The sequence below is a fragment of the Photinus pyralis genome, unplaced genomic scaffold (genome assembly GCF_008802855.1).
Source record: "Photinus pyralis isolate 1611_PpyrPB1 unplaced genomic scaffold, Ppyr1.3 Ppyr1.4_LG7, whole genome shotgun sequence".
NCBI lineage: Eukaryota > Metazoa > Arthropoda > Insecta > Coleoptera > Lampyridae > Photinus > Photinus pyralis.
The window spans coordinates 15994989-16017841 of NW_022170738.1; the positions used below are offsets into that span (position 1 = coordinate 15994989).

At 37.4% G+C, this 22853-nt stretch overlaps 3 protein-coding genes across 4 annotated transcripts; 1 reads left to right on the plus strand and 2 right to left on the minus strand.

Moving 5' to 3' along the window:
- Window positions 1–4424: 4424 nt before the first annotated feature.
- On the minus strand, window positions 4425–7769 carry LOC116176318 (MICOS complex subunit Mic60). 2 transcript variants are annotated; one of them, XM_031494816.1, is made up of 9 exons: window positions 7604–7769; window positions 7432–7542; window positions 6925–7291; window positions 6771–6878; window positions 5891–6639; window positions 5613–5841; window positions 5109–5267; window positions 4767–5058; window positions 4425–4720 (listed from the first exon to the last, which is right to left on the minus strand). In XM_031494816.1, the coding sequence occupies exons 2-9, from the start codon at window positions 7477–7479 to the stop codon at window positions 4543–4545; spliced, it is 2130 nt and encodes a 709-aa protein (XP_031350676.1). In that variant the 5' UTR covers window positions 7480–7542; window positions 7604–7769; the 3' UTR covers window positions 4425–4542. The 2 variants fall into 2 exon arrangements, with proteins under 2 accessions (XP_031350676.1, XP_031350677.1); XM_031494817.1 differs by having other exon boundaries at window positions 7594–7769.
- A 3083-nt stretch (window positions 7770–10852) lies between these two features.
- On the minus strand, window positions 10853–20459 carry LOC116175690 (eukaryotic translation initiation factor 3 subunit A). The gene is made up of 12 exons (XM_031493931.1): window positions 20282–20459; window positions 19857–20205; window positions 19459–19810; window positions 19199–19407; window positions 18971–19142; window positions 13558–14058; window positions 13348–13505; window positions 13112–13301; window positions 12717–13058; window positions 12167–12668; window positions 11200–11970; window positions 10853–11127 (listed from the first exon to the last, which is right to left on the minus strand). The coding sequence occupies exons 1-12, from the start codon at window positions 20328–20330 to the stop codon at window positions 11066–11068; spliced, it is 3657 nt and encodes a 1218-aa protein (XP_031349791.1). The 5' UTR covers window positions 20331–20459; the 3' UTR covers window positions 10853–11065.
- Window positions 20460–21094: 635 nt separating this feature from the next.
- On the plus strand, window positions 21095–22357 carry LOC116176026 (replication termination factor 2). The gene is made up of 5 exons (XM_031494455.1): window positions 21095–21263; window positions 21314–21493; window positions 21547–21759; window positions 21812–21991; window positions 22041–22357. The coding sequence occupies exons 1-5, from the start codon at window positions 21195–21197 to the stop codon at window positions 22272–22274; spliced, it is 876 nt and encodes a 291-aa protein (XP_031350315.1). The 5' UTR covers window positions 21095–21194; the 3' UTR covers window positions 22275–22357.
- The last annotated feature ends 496 nt before the right edge of the window (window positions 22358–22853 follow it).

The window sequence follows — 22853 nt, forward strand, 5'->3', positions numbered from 1 at the left end:
TTTATTATTATTATACATAAAGCAGCGTAACCCTAGCGAAATTCAATTTTACCCCACCATAGTTGAAACAATACCCCCTTCACAAAGAACATTCAATTTTTAACCTTAAGCTAAAACTTCCCCATGTTCCTTAAAATTTGGTAAAAATAGATTTTTCAGGAGACGTCGTTTAAACTCTGAATTCAGACTTTGAGTTGGGGTTCTTAAGTCTGAATTTGCATCTACAAAGTTGAAATCGCTATAGCAAGGCAGTTTAAGATCCAAACTCGATTATGCGGCATGTATTTGGACACCCCAAACTTATAAGCACGCAGACATGATAGAGAAAGTTCAAAAAAAATTAGTGCGAATAGTGTATTTTAGGTCGACTCAAAATTTTCCACATTTAATCTCTTACTCCAACCAACTAAAATTTTTAAATAGTGTGCACGGTATTAAAATATCAAGTTTACAAATCCGACGCGAAGTGACCTGTTTGTGTACAAGATACTGAATAATCACCTAAATGCCCCAGAATTGCTTCAGGAAATTAAACTCAAAGTGCCACATGTTAAATTAAGGAAAAACGATATCATCTTTTTAGTGAACACTCCGTCATCGCCACTATCGAGGAGCCTGTTGGCTTTAAATAAGAAGTGCCGTGAGAGAGACATCGATATATTTCACGGCTCTTTGAATGAATTAATTAGTCATATAAGATCGTAATTACTATGTATTTTTAGTTTTAAGTACAGCATCCCAGTGCCATGTAATTCGAATACTTGTATTCTGTATGGTACTGGCTAAACAAATAAATAAATAAATAAATAAATAATCTCCGAATTTCTGATTACAACTAAAATTGACATATGACTTTTCTCTACGATTTAGTTATTATTATCAAAACCCATAAACGAAAAGTGAATAATTAAGAAGTGAAAAAACGAAGCTGATGTTATGTAAACTAGTAAAATTAATCAAAAACTGCCAGTGAACTAAGAATTTTGAAATAACATTATAAAATAAAAAAAATAAAATAGCACAACACAAATCCTTTGTAAAAACTTACAGAAATTAACAAAACTTAATCCAAGATTACCTACTATTATTTTACGAACTATTTGTCTATGCTTTTTCGGGCCCGAATCTATAAAGTTTACGGCGATACGAGTGAAAAGTTCGCTTAGGGGTTGGTCTTTCTCCCCTTGACATTTTCGCTCTGACTCGGTCATTTGTGGTCCGATCCGACTCTTTTTTACTTGACCTGCGGGGAATGACGGCGCTTTCAGGGATTGCCGAAATCGAGTGCTGGTTAACTGTGTGAGGGTACGATGAAGTGAGCAAAAAATTGACGATATCGACTCACTCGTTTGCAGATAGAAAAGGATTAAAAAAAAGATTACTCGGTGGAGGAATTTTACGTCCCTCAAAGTTGGGTGAAGTTTTAGGGAGCATTCGAAAAAGAGTCGAAATATACTCAGTGACATGGAAATTACAACACCAAGAAGGAGTTGGAATTTTTTGACCAAACTTGGCAGAAACGTTTAACTACTAAAAGGTAACAATTGATTAAAATTCCATTCATATGGATCAAGTGGTAATGGCTTATTTGACAGTTCTTTCATTTTTTTCTAGTACCTATTCTTATATCGTGTACGTTTTGCGAGATTTTGTTCACTTCTTATTGTTTTCGCTTTTAATCGTTTCTTTTGAGGCTGTGATCATGCCTAGATACGCCAAAGTGGAAATTACCGCGAATTAAGAGAAGTTGATAGGTGTCGTATTGTTGGTTTGGGCGGAGGTGGTTTTTCGTTCACAAAAATTGCAAGTCACCTTAACCGAAGTCAATCCACCATGATTCGTTGCAATCGGGCATGGATTTGGGAGGGGGCAGGATCGTCGTAGAGAGGAAAGGCAGGGGGCAGGAAAGGGTAGGGGGCGAAAAAGAACAATTGAAGTGCGGGATCGCCATCTTTGACTTATGGCAACAAGAAACCGATTCTCTAGTACCAGGTCAATTGCCGATCAATTGTTAGCTAACGAAGGTCGTCCTGTAACACTTCGAACGGTTTACCGCAGAATCAGAGCTTACGACTTGCAATCCTATCGGCCACATCTTTTGTTACCATTATCAGCTCAACACCGCCACCAGCGTTTGGAGTGGTGTAGGTTGCGACTGCACTGGAACCTAGAGTAGCATTGTGTGGTGTTCAGTGATGAATCCGGATTTTGTTTGGGTATGCATGATGGCCGTATGAAGGGCAGCCGAAGACGTGAGGAACGTCGCAATGTTGAATTTTCTGTCATGAGGCATGTGCACTAAGCTGTGGGGACTATGGTATGGAGTACTATAACTTATGGGAGTAGGGCTCGTTTGTTATTCATTCGAGGTAATATGACCCCCCCAGCGATATGTGGATGACGTGATAGAACCCGATATTCTTCCATCTCTTCAGCAGTTGGAAGACCCACTTTTCCAGCAGGATAATGCCCCTCCCCACATTGAAAGACGTTCTATGGACTTATTTACACATGATAATGTCAATTTCTTGCCATAGCCACCCAGATCTCCCAGTATATCGCCTATCAAGCAAGTTTGGGACATTATGAAGAGAAGGCTGATGAACTTACCGCATCCTCCGCAGACGCTGCAAGCTCTACACAATGAATTAGAGGTTACTCACAGTTGCTTGGGACACAATACCTCAAGAGGAAATCGGCCGTCTGCTAAAATCGATGCTACAAAGCGTGAGGGAGTGCGTAACCAATAGGGAGGGATTACTATTATTATTAATAAAAATATGTTTATATTTCATCCTTTTTCTTTTAAATTTTAATCAATTGTTACCTTTTAGTAGTTAAACGTTTCTGCCAAGTTTGGTCAAAACATTCCAACTCCTTCTTGGTGTTGCAATTTCCATGTCACTGAGTATATATTCTTGTATTTTTGCCATTTCCAACATAGCAAAGGAGGATATAGTCTTTGACCATACCTAGCGGAAATGTAACCCGCCAACATGCCCTTTTTGAACTCATACAGTTTTTTTAGGTTTAAAAATTCCTATACAACGACTGAATACCAAACCATCCTCGAGATCTGTTTTTAGGCTGTAACTTTTTGACCCGATAGTCTACGTAGCTGAAAAATACGTTTCTTATATCCGTATAAGGACATGGGTACCATGTTTTCACACATCAATGCTACTACTTATATAGTGATATTCATGTAGAAGTAGACATAGGGATTTCCTATAGGAATTTCCTATGTCTACTTTTACATGATAAGTCTCCTGAAAGACGCCTAATTTTATGCAACCAAAATAACTTCTTGAAACAAATAAAGATCTGGCTGTCATATTAATTATTAATTTGAATATTGTTGCTATAGCTTCACAGAAAATAAATCTCTTAAGCTCATTTAACTGTTATCGGCACTATACCAATTCGAAATATCAACTTTTTCTTTAATTAAATGCATCGCACACGAAATTAGAATAGGGATGTCAAAGCGATAAGTAATACAAGTAATATTCAAATTAATTCATGACTGGCAGATCCTCATTTGTTGTAGGCAGTTACTTTGGTTGCATAAAATTAGGCGTCTTTCAGGAGACTTTTTATCATGTAAAAGTAGACATAGGAAGTTCCTATAGCAAATCCCTATGTCTACTTCTACATGAATACATTCAATAAAATTTTATTTATAGATGAATTTCAATGTATACTATACTGTAATTGCCTTACTTCGTGATCGTATATCATCTTTACTTTAGTTACAATAATATTACAGTCAGCACAACGTTCCCTACAATCCCCACTGCCACAAACGTGGATTTTATATTTTAAAATTACATCATAATGTGTAACAATTTCATCCCTAAATTTAATACCCTTAATTAGAGTGAGAGTGGAAACCCCTACATTTTTAAATAAGAGGTAAGGGTTTGTGATATATCATTTGAAAGGTCTTTTAATTCTCTATTCGGCCACATTATAATAATCCTGAAAGACGCCTAATTTTATGCAACCAAAATAACTTTGAATACTTGCTTTAGCTTCACAGAAAATAAATTTCTAGCTCCTTTAACTGTTATTGGCACTATACCATTCGGAAATATCAACTCTTTCTTTAGATGAATACATCGCATACGAACCGAAATTAGAATAGGGAAGTCAAAGCGATAATATTCAAATTAATTAAGATCATTTGTTGTACTTAGTTATTTTGGTTGCATAAAGTTAGGCGTCCTTCAGAAGACTTTTATCATTTAAAAGTAGACATAGGAAATCCCTGTCTACTTTCTACATGAATATCACTGTAGATAATATCACAGTAAATCTGTGATAATATATAAGCACAGATATTTAAATCTGTGATATAAGGGAGTACATGGTTAATCAGTGAGGATGATCAGTAGAAAATAAAAACACCAACAAAACAAAAATAACAAAAAGTGTTCTCTATTTTTATTAACATTATTATGAATATATTCAAAACCAAGTAGTACTGTACAGTATAACTAAAAGTAGTGTTCGTTACACACTTGGTTAGGAATAGATTAGCTAAAGGTGCATGAGACCACTCGCTGACGCGTGAGCCAGTAGCACATTCGCTGCTTGTTGAGTTTCTAAAAGAAGTCTGGTTTCATCAATCCACTGACTAGCAACGATTCTTGAAGCACCATCTAGTAAATTCATATATCGCAACGTTTGTGCGAAATCGCCTCGATCAATCCAATATCTGCAAATTTACTCCTAACACAAAACGACACCAATAATGAGATTACCTGGCCCTCTGTAAAATGTCATTGGTACTAAGACCACGGAAGTCTACCTCCGAATCTTCAAGTTCAGCTTGCGGTATTGGACTGGCAGCTTTAACCAACAACATCGCATGTATAAATGATAAAATATGCAACGGCAATCTTGCACCTCCCTCAGGTACCAGGGCGAGTTGCCGCGCTACAGTTTCGACTTTAAGAAAACGCTCCCTTAGCGCATCCTCAGGGAAAACACCCCTCTCTTTAGCTTTCGCCGGAATTCCAGACAACACAGTTTTGACAAGTTCGTCAGTCTCAGCTGTAAACGCGCGCGAAATAAATGGAAAGTTTGTAAAATTCCCACTGTACCTGCCGCATTTTTCACCGCCGTTATTTCGGACTCCAAAGGCCTCAGCTGTTCTGTCCAAGGCACACCCGGGCAACCCGCTTTCAGTGCACGAAACAGACTCTGGCAGGCGCTCCACAATAATTGCGACTGTTTTTTAATTGTGTCAGATTCCATTCGAGCTACAATAAAGAACTTAACTTATTGAGATAATCCGCGCTTCCTATCTGTTTTATGCTTGAGATTTCCACAGACACAAACCGTACCTTCTGTACTTCCATCTTCTGCTAACATTTGGCAGCATAAAACAAATAAGTATGATCATGAAAGGGAGTTTCTACTAAATGGTTATTCCTAGGTATTATCTAGTACTTGAGCAAAGACCACAGAATACCAAAATGACTACAAAATAATTCGCCGATATCGTTTTGGTATTCCCTAGAACTCTCTTCTTTGAGAAATTGGAATTTTACTAGTTCATGTGATGGAAAGTGAAATGTTCAAAGCAAAATGTGGATAAAAGTAACCTTTGAAAACTTGGTCCATTCCCCTTACTCGACCAGCCAAAGCTGACAACTGCAATTTAAATTTGCACTTTTCGGCCATGACTTTTTCGTCGAGATCTCTGGCGAAATTGCGCCCCAACTCATTTTCCTTCGACTCCAAAGCATCGTGTAGATGGTCCGCAAATGCCTCCGATTGCACCTTCAATTGATGACGTAGTTCCTTTTCAGATTCCGCGCGTAGCGCCAAACACTGAAATTGATGTCTTTTTTTAGGCGATTCACCACAACCACAACCTTACCTTTTTTTGAAACTCTAACGCTAAATTTTTTCGCTCTTTATCGATGAGTAGATCAATTTGTGCATCAGTTAGCAATTCCGCATTTCCTTTGCGCGCATTTTCCAAAGCAACCCTAATTTTTTGCTGCTCCAATACTTGCAACTTGCACAGTTCTTTTTGATAAAACAAAACATTGGAGAACGCGTGCAAGATAAATAGATCCAACTCGCCGCCTTGCAAAGTTAATTTCCTATCGTGAATGTTTACACCGGGGAATAAAGTTTCGATTTCTTCTATGAAGTGATTTCGAGCCTCCTCCACTTTGCTCCAATATTTATCCGTAAGACTTAAATTCCTGCTCAACTCGTCCAATTCGTCCTTGGCTTTCCTAATATCCTCCTGCACCCTTGTAATATTTATCTGGGCCTGTTTCTTGGTCACGTCAGGTGCTTGAAAATCGGGCTGTTGCAAGATGGACTCTAACTGTTTGATGTGCTGTTGGGTTTCCTTATACAATTGCTCCGCTTCGCGCGTCGTCTGCTCCTTTGCTTTCGTCTTTTGTCTCAACGAATTCCATATTTCGGGATCTAAACGTTCGACGGAATTCTCTATTACTACTTCCACATTTTTACTGTAATTCCGTAACGCTGTAACTGCTTTGTTGTAAGCCTGAACGGCTTCCGAAGCCAGACCTCCAATTTTCGTCTCGAGTTCCAAAATCTTCTTCGGATGACTCGGATATAAATTTTCTGCCGGTTTTTTATCACCACCTGTGAAAAAGCAAAACATTCAGAACAATGTGCGGCAACACACAACTCCTAAATGTAAAACTTCGACACATGTAACAGCTCCAAATGAAAGAACTCAAAAATGCATAAAAAAATTAATTCAATTCATTTACCAATTGTGACTTCGGTTTTCTCTTTGTCGACTTTTTCAACTCGTATTTCGTTATATGGCGCTTCCTCTTTCTTCGAATCCGCTAGCTTAGAAAAGGCGGGACTAGGAGCTAAAACTGACGTGATCACTATCAATTTCGTTAAAACTCAACTTACGATGATAATCCTTGGGAGTCACTGGTATATCCGATGAAACTTTGGTCTTCTTCGCGCCCACAAAAACGCCCAACACTGACCCCTTAATGGAATCTAAAGCATCCGTGAAGCTTTCCAAATACGTTCGTTCCTCTTGAAATAGAAATTTAATAAATCCGTCCGTTAATGGTACATTTGCGCCTAACCATTGTCGAAAGTTTGGGTCATATTTCGCGTAGGCTATTGTACCTCCTCCGATTAATGTGAAGAATCCAACAGTGTAAAATGCTCCTGAATTGTGTTTCTTCTTCGGCGGAGGACATACGTTCGTTTTGTCACTGGCAAACCGATGCTGTCGAAGACTTTGAGGGTAATGTAAATTAGCTTTCTGAAAATACGCTCGATCACTATTAAATATGCTAAAATCCAAGAGCAGGTGACAGATTTTTGTTATGAAGATGACATAACAGGTCATGTCATAAGTATTAATACTCTAAAATTTTGGGAATTGAAGGCACTTGTACTTACTTTTCTAAGGGAATTTGCTGAAATTTTAGTTACAAAAATTCGGTACATGGCTTATGATATCCAGTTTTAATGTTGCAAGAATGAAATCCAAATTACTTCTGGACCTAGGATCTAGTTGCAGAAAGTAAAATAATTATGATTGATTAATGGGTATTTCTATACAATTTTATACCACGGAGATTTCGAGATGAATTCTAAAGTTTTCTTGAATATGTGAAGGGTCTTAATGATACGCTGAAAATATTCATTTGTGCCCCTGATCGTCCCAATTTGCCATACCGATCTTCCAATTTTTCACCCTAAATTTTAGGAGGTTAGGTTTTTGGTGTATATTTTCTTAAGTTGGCTTTACTGATATTACATAAGCATAGCAGTCATTTTTAAATTTACTCCTGATTTATAAGCTAATTTATGATCAATTTTGTAGTCTAATGTAACTGAATATTGTTAGGTAACATCCAAAACGAATTTACAACGATTCCGTAAAGTTTTTTTTACAGAAATGTCCCTCAAAGTTGTATTAAATTTGACCTCGCAGGCAGCGTGTCTACCGGTACGCACGGAGTGTCTGAAGCAACCACAGGAAGCAACATCGTTTCTGCTTTACACACTGCAGGTTACAAATTACCTGCTGAACGTTAACAGATTTAGAATTTAAAAGAAATCGTATTACTATTCTTTAACAAATGGGAAACCCCCAACAAATCGACAAGTTTAATTTTCCACATAAGATTCATATACCGGCAAACTGATAATGGTAATTATGAGAACTAATAAGGAAGGGGCTTGTGTATTATTGGCTAGGATTTAGTTAAGCTTCTCAATATGGCGGATGTTGCTAGGCGATGAAGGTATGCCTTTCAAAAACACGGCATAATAACTTTTGTTTTAAATATTTTTCTGTTGTTTACAAATAAACTTACCTACTTTTTTAAACAACTAATTTTTTCAAAGACTCATCGTTCAATTAATTTTCGTTTCTTCTGTAGCATTTGGCTCGCTATATAACACGATTTACAGCTAACCATGTTTCACTTTAATGTCAATTAATTGTCAAAGTCGGCCATATTGTAAAACCTAGTTGGACCCCAACAAGCGTACGTTATATGTCTGTAACCCTCATTCCTTATTATATTATTTTACTTTGCTTGAAGTAAGTCGTTGGATGAATACCTTGATGTTTTGATTGCCTGAAAGACATGATAGTGATAGATCAATAAAATACTAGATTTTGTTTATATCACACAAGAATGTATGATATCTTAAGATGAAGGAAACTATTTTTCTAGATTTTCGGAAGTTTCTCATAGCCATCAGGGAGCTGCTGCCATATTAGGTTACTAAACGATTTAGGCCCTACCATTTGAAAGTTTCAATAAAAAAATAGAAATTGAATTTGTTTCCCAGAGTGTTTGTTCTACCTACACTATACTTATATCTTCCAATATAATAAGTTCATATCATATGGAACGCTTCATACAATTTATTTCAATAGTAGCGCTCAGAAAAATGTGAAATATTAAATATTTCTAGGCCGTATTAGATGATGCAATATTTATTGCAATTCATTCCCCCAAAAGATTGCACGAAAAATTGATACGTGTATTGTCAAAATTGCACGTGCAACTTCTTGCTGTAAAGACATTCTGCAATTTTATAGTTTCGAACTTGTGCTATTTTTCTTGCAATTAACTTTTACATAGTAGACGAAAATATTTTTTTTGACCCACCCTATAGTACTCCGTAGAGACACTTCCATCTTAACCCTAACCTAACCTGACTTATCAACAAGTTGCATAACCTCAACATAAAATAATGTTAAACATAAATCGCTTATTTTTAGCATTTCAACCTACAAAATTAACAAATTTATTTGCAAATAGATCATCCAACTCCCTATTAAAGTATGTACCATTGGCGCAATCCTCTTACAAACAATATTCTACTGGTTTTTCGGGCCAACCGTCGACACTTCTGCAAAATTCTACGCTAGTCGATATAAGTAACAGTATTAATTCACGCAGCGTGACGAAGTTCTCGATAAAGAAAGGAAAACGAAAAACTGTGAAAACCGTCCTAATGCGATTTTACAGATTAAATTGGGGCGGTTGGGTGCGCACGATCGCCGGTCGACACAGAAGAATGTGGAGCAAAAGTTATCCACGGCAGGTGAGGGTTAGGCAGCACGTACTTTGTAATTCGACACAGTGCACGCTTTTGGATAAAATGGTTACTAATTACTGGAGAAAGCCGAAGTACTACGTCGAGGACCCATATGAACCTTATCACACTCGTGAAGAGTTTGAATTTACTGCACGGAAACCAAGAGCATATTTTCCACCTGAATAATTTAAATACATCTTATAAATACAGTAAATGTAATAAAACTATTTTCTGTCTTGCATTTTGTTAACCAGTTACGCTGATTTTGAATATTGAGAAAAAAATGTTCACAATTTTGAAAGGGAGAAGACCAACGGTACTCAATAAAATATTTAAAGGTTTTTAGTTATGGTCTTAAACCACTTTTATTTAAGAAATGGTAATGTATGGATTACAAGAAAAATATGTGTATCTGCTATGCAGATTAAATAACCCAACCATCATTAGTTTGGTTTCTTTATGAGGTTTCTATCTCCAATTCTGCTCTAATAATTTCCTTTCAAATCTAACTGTCACCACCTGCTCCGATACTTCATTTCCATCTCTTGTAGTTATCGTTTATCAAAATCAAATTTTCACTTCCGAAGGTTTTCTATTTGAAACTAGGCGCTTTATCTTCGAAACAACAGCCCTTTGCCATTTTACTCTATTTATAGACTATCAAGTTTGTCAGCCATTTAACACAATTTGACTTTTACATAAAACAAAATTTTATAATTGAGAAACAACTAGGTAGTCGCAGAAAAACCAGATAAAGATGAAAAATTCTGCCAATCAATTGAGTAATAGAAAAACGTTTAAAATATTCTTCTTAAAAAAAATTTTATTCTAAAAATATAGTAATATATTTTCCTTTTATCCTATTATTTATTGTCCATAATACATTTAGTATAGGTAATAACGTTTTATATTTAGTTGTGGCAGTGCAAAAGACAAAAGTGTGACGGGAACAGAAACAATTTGATGGAAACGTTTGCCAAAATGTATCCTATTTTGCTACATGGGGAGCCCATAACCTCAGGTTTTAATACTATTATTTAAATAAAAACAACCTGACACCGTCCAATATTTTTCAATTGAAATCACTTGGCCGACTACTACATTTCTATTCTAACAGACATCACAGAACCCATGCTTACCAAGGTTAACCTCAAGGAAGGGGAACGCAGATGGTTCAAAACAATCAAAACAAACGATCGTCAAACAGGGATAAGGATCAGCGTAAATACTGTTTGTGAAATAATTATACTCCTTATATAATGAAGGTTTATTAGTTGTATCATACATAAGAATTAGTATAACATAAAAAAAACTCAAAACTACAAATAAACCAATGTTACTGCACGCCATTTCTTAGCAATTATTTATACCATTTTCCATAAAAACCTGCAAATAATAAAAAAAGCACTAATTATATTCTATTTAAAAAAAATGTAAAACATGGTTGCAGATTGGCAGCTGGTATTGTCACTTAACGCTTATTTCGTACTTGCGACCAACCCTCTTCTCGATCGGACTGTGTTTGTTCGGATGCTATTACAGAATACCCAAATTAAAATATGTCACAAAAATACGTGCAAAAATTAAATAATTTTGTATACTTACACTTATCGACTTTAGCAGGAGCAGGTCGGCGTTCATCTGGGTTTCTTCTAGGGGCGTCTTCCACCTTTCTCCAACTGCTACCGCCGCCGCTGCCGCTATCTTTACCTCTGGAAGCTCCACGCCACGCCATATCCTTTCCATCGCGGCGATCGCGATCATCCATGCGTCGATCGGGACGGTCCCTATCATCTCTTCGATCCCTGTCGTCGCGGCGATCACGATCGTCACGGCGGTCCCTATCATCTCTGCGATCTCTCATGTCGCGTCTATCACGATCGTCTCGTTCCACTCGACGATCACGATCATCCCTATCCGTTCGACGATCACGATCATCCCTATCCATGCGACGATCACGATCATCCATGCGTCGATCATCTCTATCCATCCGGCGATCGCGATCGTCTCTATCCATTCGACGGTCGCGATCATCTCGGTCAACGCGACGATCGCGATCATCTCTACCTATGCGGCGATCGTCCCTATCCATTCTGCGGTCACGATCGTCTCTATCCGTCCGGCGATCCCTATCATCGCGATCGAGACGTCCGCGATCTTCCCTACCGCCTCGACGGTCACGATCATCCCTATTACGATCGTCGCGGCGATCTCTATCATCTCGTCCGAAACGATCGCGATCCCTGTCGTAATTCCGATCGTTATAACTACCGTGATCTTTTTCATCTTTTGCGTACTGCTCCCTTGATCTCCAAGACGTCTTACCCGCATCGGGGGATCGCGTGTCTTGTGAGTCTCTTTCTCCGCGCAATTGAGCTGTAATGATAATTGGATGACACATACATCTTGAAAGAATATGCTCTTTGATTGAACTTAACAAAGGGCGTTTAAATTTGATGTAACATACCTAAATTTCTAAGAAAATTGCGGAAAATCTACAGCAGTCCCATCTAGATTCAATACCGATCGACTTGCCTCTCTTAATTTATCAGAAGAATAAAAACAAACTTACGTGGTTTCCAGGCTTCAACTTTTTTGGGCTCCTCCCCTTTATCTGCAGCTCCTTTTCTCCAAACGTCGGCACCTTCACCGCGCCGCGGCGTGTCGGTCGCCCACGAATCGCCTTTACTTCTCCACGAACTGCTATCTTTAGGCGCTTTGTCGCGTATCGAATCTTGTTCGAGCTGCTGTTGCAATTTACGTTCCACTTCCTCTTCCTTCTGCCGCTGTTTTGCGGAGGATCTCTCCAGCATTTCCGCTCGCTCGCGATCTCTCTTCTCCTTCTCTTCCCTTTCCGCTTTTTCTTGCATTTCTCTCTCTTTCCGGGCGGCTTCCTCTAATTTCAACCGCTCGTCCTCCTGGCGTTGCAGTTCTTCCTCCCGCCTTCGTTCTTCCTCCTCCTGCTTTTGTTTCACCCATTTCTGGTGACGATCCTCTTTGCGCATTTTCTTGCGTTGGGCTAAACGCTTTTTGCGCTCCTCGTCCAAATGCTTCTCAAACTCCTTCAGCTTGTCCTAAAGAAACGACGAATACTAAAAATGAAGAAAATGACAATAACTTACTTCATAGACGATATTTCGTTCTTTCATTAACTTCTCGAGGAATTGATCTTTGTCAGATTTCATTCTTTCCAAACGCTGGCGATTTGAAACGGCCATTTCGCGTTCTTTAATGGCGGCGGCTATACGCTCCTTCTCCTGCTGTTCCCAGAACGTTTGATCCTGTAACTGACGGTCTTTTAAAAATGCCTGCAACAGTGGGATTTCTTCCAGGCGCTTGGCTCGTTCGTAGTAGTCCACTTTCTTCTCTTGGGATTTTAACTTGGCTTGCAATTCCTTGCGCTCCTTTTGCAGTTCCTCATGTTCTCTGGCAGCGATTTGATCGGCATCCATTTTTTTTATATCCTGTATGAAAGTGATTTTCGATTATTCGATAATCAAGAATTAATCAGACTTACATCCTCATCCAGTTTCTTGAGAATCTTCTGGCCATGACTAGTTTGCGAAATCTGCTGCATTTTCTCTTCTCTTTGGCGATCTTTAATTTGTTGTATCTCGTTTAAGGCCCGCTTACGTTCACGCTCCTCTCGTTCGTGCTCGAGACGTTTTTGTTCAGCTAATTGTTGCTGCCGCTGCAACTCTTCAATTCTACATAAAAAATTATTAAGTTTACTTAAACAGCACGTTCATCAACCTTCTCTGCTCCTCTTCCTCACGAACAGTATTCAAACGTTCAATATATTCCTTGCGGTCTTCAATTATTTTGTGACGTTGCAAAATACGTTGATGCTCATGTATTTTTGTTTCGTGATAGTTCGTTACCATAAGCGAACGTTGCTTATCACGTTGAATCTACAAGCATTTATTAATGGATATTCGTTGTGGGTGCGGTGGGTGGTACTACCTTCTTCTTATGAGGGTTAATAATATTAATGGCTTGATGCAGTACAGTCGACATATTTACAAGCTGATTCCGGACCTGCTCGCTCGGCATCGATTGCAGAGTGGGACCTTCGGGTTTATCCTCGCGCTGACTTTCACTAAGATCAATTCCGAAATGTACACACTGCTTCCCGTGATCGATGCGAATTTGCATGTCGTTATGTCTAACACAATCAACTAAAAGGCGTTCCAAATGAAAACTAGTTGTAAATTTCGCTAATTGAATTAGTCTCTTAAATTCGATTGTTTGGTATACTTGAGCTATTTGGCGCACTAATCGAACAAGGGTAACGTCTTGAAGGGCGGGAATATATTGTTGTAAGGATAGATTTTCTTCGGTTCGTAGTGCCACAATGACGGATTGAACACGTGTGCAAAGAAGTAATGGATGAAAGTCCACTTCTAACCAGTTGTACAGATCTTGTAGCTGTGGTATGGCTAAGTTTATAACGTTCACCCTTACCTGTTTAAAAGAATGTTTATTAAATTGTGATACATACAGCGAAGTATGGTTTATTTTTCTCAGTTGCATAATCAAAATTTAAAATGTCACCAGAAGGAAATAATTAAGTAAGATCTGTAGAGATCTCTACTTACTTAATTTTCGTTAAATAAATGCTCATTGTACCAGCTTCCAAATGTTACGTTATACACAGACCGTCCCGTGTGGCGCAGTTCAGTTAAAGCTGGACTGTGGTGCTAATAGTCTGGATGCCAAACTGGGATTTTTAGCTTAATCTGGAAGTGAGGTACGGTGAAGGTTTTTTTTGACGGTTTTTAGTTCGTAAGGATGTCTACTTTGAAAATCCGTTTGATGCCACCGTGACACCCTTGAGCATTTTGAGAAATTCAAGATGGCGGCCAAAAAAATACAAAAATTAAAGTTTTAAAAAATATGGGCATGTAGCACATCGATTTTAGGGTTTTTAAACCTTCTGAATTTAAATTTTTAGTTAAAAATATGTTTGGGGAGTGTTTTTGAGGGGTTGGTTTTTATATTTTTTCAATATTAACGTGTCGTACATCGATTTATATGTTTTTATGGATAAGGTTCCCGAATTCCATATCAAAATGGAGCTACAAGTTATGCAATGTTAAAAAAGTAGAACGACGACGACAGACGGCACGAAAATAATATAAAACGCGCGCCTGCGCTGCACAACGACATCATTTTGATAAAAAGATAAGTGCGATACGTCTTTTTATAGGTTTTGGGGTGGAGATTACAATTTTGATGTCAAAATATGATTTTTGCATAAATCCTAGAAAGATATACAAGATAGCGTCAAAATTTAGAGTTAAAAAGTTTACCATTTACTCCAATACCCTTACTTAAATATCCCCATCCCACATATCCCATTTGTAAAAAAGTATACTATCTAGTCCAATATACCCCTACCTAAATAACCCCATTAATTGTTTTTTATTTTTGGTAGAAGTCAAAATTACTGGTTGAGAGGGAAGTATCGTTTGTTCTGTTAGAACATAACGTCTAGCAGAATGTTTTCCTCAACTGGTTCTAGTGGATGATTTAATACTGTAATCGTAGTATTTACCAAAATTAAAATCACATCTGCTTCTTGTAAATAAGCAACAAGTTTATCAACAAAGAGTTTTAGGTAATCAGAAACCGTTCCTCGAACTGGCCAGTGTATTACCCAAACCATTGCACATCCATCAATTATTGTTAAAGGCGGTCTAGTATTTAGTCTCTTAGACTGGGAAACAGCCAGTGAATTCATATGAACCGATTTTGTTGATGCCTCCTTCATCGATCCATCATCATTAAACATTGAAGGAGGCGCCGAAGATAGTTCGTATTTCAAAACTTCTGCTATATCAATGTTTCTGAAAAAACACATACTGAAAAAAAGTTAATATTGTAACTGTGAAAATGACTACTAAACTAATAGACCGGGGGATAATGACAGATTTTCGGACGTGATTTCTTACAGTATGCCTCTTGGAGTATATTGAGGTGTGGATATTCTAATGTTAATAACACAACTATGAATGAATCATTCTTCATATAATATGCCGTCATTTTCTTCAGTATGCTACGAAGCTCTGGATAGGACACATAGGAAATTATTTTGTAAATTACAGTTGTAACTGGGAATTATATATACTACCTAAATACATCTATATGAAGTGAAAAACAAAGGGGCATACTGTATCAATACACGAAAATTTGTTTAACAATTTTGCAACTTCTGTTGTGTATGCCTGCACGTTTTACCATTGAATTTTATTGTCCCACTCGTTATGCCAATAGAGCATATAGATCATACGTTATTATAAACTGCATGGGAACGTAATGGCATTACTTAATTAATTAAGTTAATTAACTTTTATATATGAAGAACATATTTTTCTAGGATTTATTCAATAATCATATTTTGACATCAAAATTGTAATCTCCACCCCAAAAAATCTATAAAAAGACGTATCGCACTTGTTATAATTATTATCTTTTTATTAAAATGTAGTCGTAGTGCAGCGCGGACGCGGCGCACCGCGCGTTTTATGTTCTTTTCGGGCCGTCTGTCGGCGTCGTTCTACTTTTTTAACATTGCATAACTTGCTGTACCTCCATTTTGATATGGAATTCGGGATTCTTATCCATAAAAACATATAAATCGATGTACGACACGTTAATATTGAAAAAATATAAAAACCAACCCCTTAAAAACACCCCCCACTCCTCCAAAACGCCACCAAAAATATTTTTAACTAAAAATTTAAATTCAGAAAGCTTAAAAACCCTAAAATCGCTGTGCTACATGCCCATATTTTTAAAAAATTTAATTTTTGTAGACATTTTTGAGCGCCATCTTGAATTTCTCAAAATGCTCAAGGGTGACAGAGTGGCATCAATCGGATTCTTAAAATAGACCTACTTAGTGACCTAAAACCGCAAAAAAATTTTCACCGTACCTTACTTCCAGCTTTTTCGTCTGGCTTCCAGACTATAAGGGTCCCTGGTTCAGGCAGGGATATTTGTAAATGTATAGTGGGTTGGGTTGGTAGAGCAAGCCTTGATTGAAACCCCGCCCACTCAAAAATAAAGGCAAAATAAAATAAAATATTCAAGCTCCTTTGTTTTTATAAATCAAAAATCAAAGGTCAGTCATGCAAGGAAATTGTTATAATGGAAGCGCGCGTGTAGAAGGTAAAAATTAGAATAAAAAAATCTCAAAGAAAAAGGGCAAAACTGTAAGTAGACGGTGCAAAAAACGACGTGTGTTACCAGTCTAAACAGAAAGGACATTACAAGTTGAACTGTCCAAAAAACCACAGTACAAGTGTTAGCGCAACAAAAGCTATTTTTAATGTGGTTTTTATGAACGGTCAGGTTAGTAAAACCACAGACATACACAAACAACAGATTGCTAACCTTATGCATTTTATAGGTAACACAATTACTATTTAGGTATCCTTAAAAGCGCCTTCTATTGAGTAGCAGTATAAACACGTTCAGTAATAATATGCATATGCAGTAGATGCAAAAAATTTAAAGCGTTAAAGTTTGCACAGGCATATTGGGTGAAACATGTTACAGAAGGTTTGGGCATCTCAACAATAATATTTAAGGTTAAAGATTATTATACAATGACGAAGACTACCTTGGCCAGGATCTTCGTGAACTCTGCCGACAGCGTTTAGCATACCTGGACCCTAGCAGCGAGTACGGAAATTCCGACGTGTCGGCGGATCTCACTATACTGCATTCATTATAAGAAGGTAGTAGATGGCGCTGTGTTTGAAGATAAACACACACAGGAAAAATATAAAACGGCACCAAATTATTGTAAAGTAGAAATATTCAGCACTGCGAACAGAAATAAATCTTTGACAATAACAACTATTGACACATCGGCAGTTTAGTTGGCAACATAAAACTACCACCTTACAAAATTTACCAGTCGTTTTATGTTTCATTGTAATACTGACTCGTGTTTTAACCAATCACAGTGAAGGTCAAAGCTTCTCTATGCTTTCTACTGCTACCTTCTTAAAATGAATAGGTACAGTATAGTCCATGGTACACACTAAATTTTTTTTAATTAGTATGCGAGTCCGAAAATAATAATAATAATCCTCTTTATTTCCATGGACACATGATTGTAGTGCATCAACTTCCAGAATTTGAACTAAATTGTTAATTAACAGTGGGCAAACGCATTAAAATGACATATCACATTGGAAATCATGACAATTACCTAGCATTCAAATTTAAATCGACATCGTCGCGCTAAAACTTACATAAGGATTGCATTCCCTATGTTCTCTGTACTGTAACATCAAGGTGAGACGGACTACCGTTTGTGAACCGATTTCCAAGTATTTCAAATTGTTACCATTTTTTTCTCGCTCATGTGTTGACATGTGATAAGACAAAAATCTGACACAACAGAATACCGAACGATCCACGTGATCTTCACGCATCCATCATTTTTGCAACACACCTTAAGGGGTTGATTCTGTTCCACCAGATCAGCATAACTTGTAAAACCAATTTTTGAATCAGAATTAGTTTTACTTTAACTCAAGATCAACATACAAAATCTCATTTAAATATCTTAACAAATAAATAAAATGCGCAAAACAAATTCTTTGATTCAGCATAAGTTTTCATTCCAGGGACCCCCTGAATTTTGCAAAGATGTTGTTGACACTTTTTCTATTTTTGCCACAAAAATTACAGTAACCTACGTGTTGTCTTATAAGTTTTGACTTTAAGTCACTTAATGTTAACATTTCCTTCAAATATTCAACGATTATATCAGATTTCACATGGTGGATTTTTAAACTCCAAAATTTCAACTTGTACACATGATCGCTACACCGCGTTTTTTTACAGAAACGATATGTTTTGTAGAAACAAGACACATTTGTGTTTGTCCGGGACAATGGGACATATATCACGAAAACGGGATTGTCCCGTTCAAAATGGAACATAATAATCGACTGTTTCCAGACTTTTTATTAACCTGTATAATGTGGACAAAAGACAATTAATCACAGCTTTATAAGTTCTGGTGTATTCAGAGAATTTCCGATGTAACTATTCTGGATGAAATTTGGGAAAAATGTTCATGTTCCAAAATTACTACCTACCTTGATTATAGAAATAATCAAATATTGTAAATTGAATATCAGATTTTTGCCCAGACCTATAGGTACCACCTCAGAGAAGAAACACATTCCACATTTCAGTTAAACATATTTGATAACCTTGTATGAAAATAAATTTGTTTCCATGGAAATTAACAGTCAGACTAAAGAAATTTACAAGGAAATTTTGAAAATGCAACTGGAACTCATTTTGTCATAAAATGGTATTTTACCAAACACAGATGTGTTCAACTTACAATATCCTTTAGAAGGCTATTGCGAGTAGGTGGCTGCAATAACCCCAACAAGACGGCCAACCGCTGTGCTTTCTCCAGCGGTGACTTATCAGTCTCGATAAACCTATCGAATTCCGGATGGGCAGATGGCAGGGGGATTGATAGAGTTGCTAGTAAAACACGACATGCCATTCTAAAAAAAAACAGCAAAGTTAAAATACAAGACCCTTAGAAAACGATTTAGCAGACTTTTGCAATTCCTCTTGTGTGATGTTCTTCTTCATTTCTTTCGACAATTGGAAAAGTTTAAAAAGCGCAGCCGCATGGAAAAGGTAGTTCCCCGCCTTCCAGAAGACCATAGCGAGCTTTTGGTAGTAATTCGCCATCGTTTTCGGCACAGGTAATTTTTTAGACATGTTCATCAAACCGTGAATATCTTCGATGGCTTTGTACGCTTCCTAAAGCATCTCAAATTGCGAATTGGTCCAATTTTAATAAAAGAAACATACCTGCCACAATTCCATTTGAATAGCAGAGTCCAGCTGGAAAAGTCTCGTCTCTAAGTTTAACTGTTGAGTTTCGGGTTTAGTAATGGAAACATTTACAACTTGAGTAGGCAATTTGCAAATATCTTCCAAGTGTTTCCTCAACTTATCACAGAGCTTACGAAATTCTGTTTTACGATTATACTTCAAACAAAACTGAAATGCCATCCGCGCAATATCGTGATACAAAGTTTCAACGTGAGCATTTGTACGGAGCAGCTCGAGACATTGGCAATAAGACTCCCATAAAAACTTGACCCATGGTGTTAAGATGGTACGGTCTGAACGGTCTTGGGCATCCTCACCAGAAACTGCACTATAGCTGAATGTTAACACAAAAGCTACTTAGGCAATTTAGTTACCTTAGCAAAATGCTTTCAGGAGTTGCAAGATTATCCAAATCATCTATGTCGATGACGGCCTGGGCCGACTGCTCCCTTGCATTTTCAGTTTTTTCCTCTGCCATACGTAGGTAACCACGAATGACATTCTCTAATGAACCTACGTTCACCGACTGAAACATATTACGGTACTGAAACAACCCCTCCTTGGCGATGTGCGATTTTTTCAGTTCTACGCACAAATCTAGATATTTGAACATAATCGGTTCCAGCACCGACTCCGACCAATTGTTGTAAGGCCATTTTTTGTTACGAAATACCTCTTGTAAAGTATCTAAAGCCCGCGCAGGCTTTCCGACTTCGATAAATTCTGATAAAAGATGGAATACGTTATACAACCTCAAAATTCCAACGTGGATAACATATGCCGAATATCTAGTACTCACCGGTAGCTCGTTTTAGCGCATTTTCCGGACGTTGGCCGTATCTAGCCATTTTAATGTTATTGTTTGCGACTTTTTTTACATTTAAGGATCACAACGAAAGTTGTATTTAACAGATTTTTAAGGAAGTGTCAAAGACTTCCATAAAAACACCTGCAAAATGGACGGCGTATAAAATGGACAAAGTACGATCTTGGAATGAATATGCGCAGGCGCAGGCCGCCGATTTAATTATTGGAACTACTACATACAATTTGATCTACTCCATCTTACTTGTGGAGCAAGTTCCCCGAATTTCAAATAATTTTGAAAGTGCTATGATAGCACTGCTATCCCACTTTTCCAAACCAAAATACACTGTTACACAGCTTATGAGGTTATTGGCAAAGTTCTCTAAATTCTGGCATAGAGAGCTTTGAAAAGTACCAGAAAACTTTAATGGACTTAAATAACGCCTAGACACATTTCGAATTTCAATTGCTCTGGAAAGAAATTCATTCACTGAAAAACACTCCAACAGTTTGGGAAAGGGTTTAGAATACTCTTCAGTCCACTCTACTATAGCGTTTTGCAGGTTTGAGTCACGAGTCACCTTTGGAATTTTCAAAGGCGACTCGACAGCAACTCATTTTTGATCGCCCGTTAGCTATGCAACACATTTCCAAATTAAAAATTTAATAAAAATTACTCCGTAGTGCTTCATTGCAAAGCCATAATTTCTAATTATATGATTACTGTTAGTGCTTGTTCGATCCATGGAACCAACATTTAAGAGTGAGTAGCGCGAATGATCTGTAGTAGTTCAAATACAGGCGTTACTTCTCTTGTCAGCTGTCAGAATTCAGAAACTTTCCACTTATCGTTTCTTGAGAAAGATATTTGTTTCACAGGTTGTTTGCAATTATATTAATTAGCCATGGGTTGTGATGGTGGAACAATACCTCGACGTGATGAATTAGTTAGAGTGAAGAAGAAGCCTGAAGCTGTAAATGTAACGCTGCGTATTTATACTCAATTCATTGGTTTACCTTTCAGAAAGACAAGGACTTCGAATTAGCTTTCCAATGGCGTTGTTGTTATCTATCGCAACAAGTCTTACAATCGCCGATAGTTATGTGCGGGCTTGGCCATTTGTATAATAAAATTGGGTTAATCGAGGGATTGTTGAACCGTGCAACTCTCCCTCAGGGTGTTAAGCACATTAAAAGTTTAAAGGTAGCGACTGCCTGGTTGTCGCTGTGATTAAATTAGTTGTAATGTAATTTTAGGATGTGAAAAACTTAAATTTGACACCAAATCCAGAGTACAAGTCTAAGGACGAGAAGAAGGAGGGTGGTGTAGATACCCGCTCCGCTCCATACATTTGCCCAGTTACTGGCTTGGAAATGACTGGAAAATATAGATTTGTGGGCTTATGGTCGTGTGGATGTGTGTTCTCCGAGCGATCACTGAAGGAAATTACTGGAAATGTTTGTCATAAAGTAAGTAATCAAGTTGTACTGTTGACCTTAACGCCGTTCTTTGTTGTTCTAGTGTCAAAAAGAATACAATAATGAAGATGTTGTGGTCTTAAACGGTAACGAAGAAGATTTTGTGATTATGAAGAAAAATATAGAGAATAGACAACAGAAGCAAAAACAGGAGAGGGAAAAGAAACTGGCACCAAAACCGGCTACTGTGGTAAGCAAAACTGAATGTGCGTCAACGAGTCAGGTACAACTTGAATGAATTAAATTGCATCCATTTCATTTTGTCTTTGTAGATAAAATCTGAGAGTCTGCCACAAATTGCACCAACTGCTGCCGTTAGAGGCGTTGTGAAGCGAGAAGGCAGTACTGAAGCTCTGAAAGAAAAAGCGAAGAAGGTTAAGAAGGATTACAGTGTTGCAAAGGACCCTCAAGCCTCGGATGTTTACAAGTCGATTTTTACCACACACTCGTCTGAGAAGCAGCAAAATCGTGCCCACTGGATCACATACAACCCATTTTATAATTAATTGAGATGAATTTTAGTGTAGTTTTTTACATTTAGATGAGAAAATATTTTATCCAATGAAATAAATGTAATTTTTAAGTCATGGATCTGTCATCTTATTATTACCGATTCTTTATTCATGGGGTCCGTCACCTATTAAAAATACCTACCTGGAATTTATCTCTGGGGTAACAATAAGCGGTTTAAGTAGTGTAGTGTTAACCACATTGCATCCTTGATATTTATTACAAATATAACTGAAGTATAGTGCCCCTACAGTGCAATTCATTCTTTCTTCCGTTTCCCAAAATCATCCACTCATCATCTGTTCACCTGTTCATTACTGAAAAGAGTTGTACCTACTGGCAAATTATTCAAATAACTGAAAAACAAAGAATCAACCCTAATAGTTAGTCAGATCTTTATTGTACCAAATCCACTTCATGGAACCAATTATGTAGTCGGTCATATAGTGCTTTGGACGTTTAGGTCTAATTGATTTACATTAAGGCTCAGAATGAGATTATTGTCATCATTATTTGAATTTTTTTAATCTTCAAACTTCAATGTGATCTAATCTACGCTGTTTTTGGGTTCCACT

Bases quoted from the DNA above. Each gene is read 5' to 3' on its own strand.
- LOC116175690 (XM_031493931.1), bottom strand. From the start codon at position 20,330: ATGGCTAGATACGGCCAACGTCCGGAAAATGCGCTAAAACGAGCTACC. The intron at 14,059-18,970 runs GTAAGTTGAACA...TCTTTTAAACAG, and splicing joins ATAGCCTTCTAAAGGATATT to GTAAGGGTGAACGTTATAAA. The intron at 13,506-13,557 runs GTAGTACCACCC...AAATGCTTGTAG, and splicing joins TTAACCCTCATAAGAAGAAG to ATTCAACGTGATAAGCAACG.
- LOC116176026 (XM_031494455.1), top strand. From the start codon at position 21,195: ATGGGTTGTGATGGTGGAACAATACCTCGACGTGATGAATTAGTTAGA. The intron at 21,760-21,811 runs GTAAGTAATCAA...TTGTTGTTCTAG, and splicing joins CTGGAAATGTTTGTCATAAA to TGTCAAAAAGAATACAATAA. The intron at 21,992-22,040 runs GTACAACTTGAA...TTGTCTTTGTAG, and splicing joins AATGTGCGTCAACGAGTCAG to ATAAAATCTGAGAGTCTGCC.
- LOC116176318 (XM_031494816.1), bottom strand. From the start codon at position 7,479: ATGTACCGAATTTTTGTAACTAAAATTTCAGCAAATTCCCTTAGAAAA. The intron at 6,640-6,770 runs GTAAATGAATTG...GCTTTTTCACAG, and splicing joins GAAAACCGAAGTCACAATTG to GTGGTGATAAAAAACCGGCA. The intron at 4,721-4,766 runs GTAATCTCATTA...GTAAATTTGCAG, and splicing joins GACATTTTACAGAGGGCCAG to ATATTGGATTGATCGAGGCG.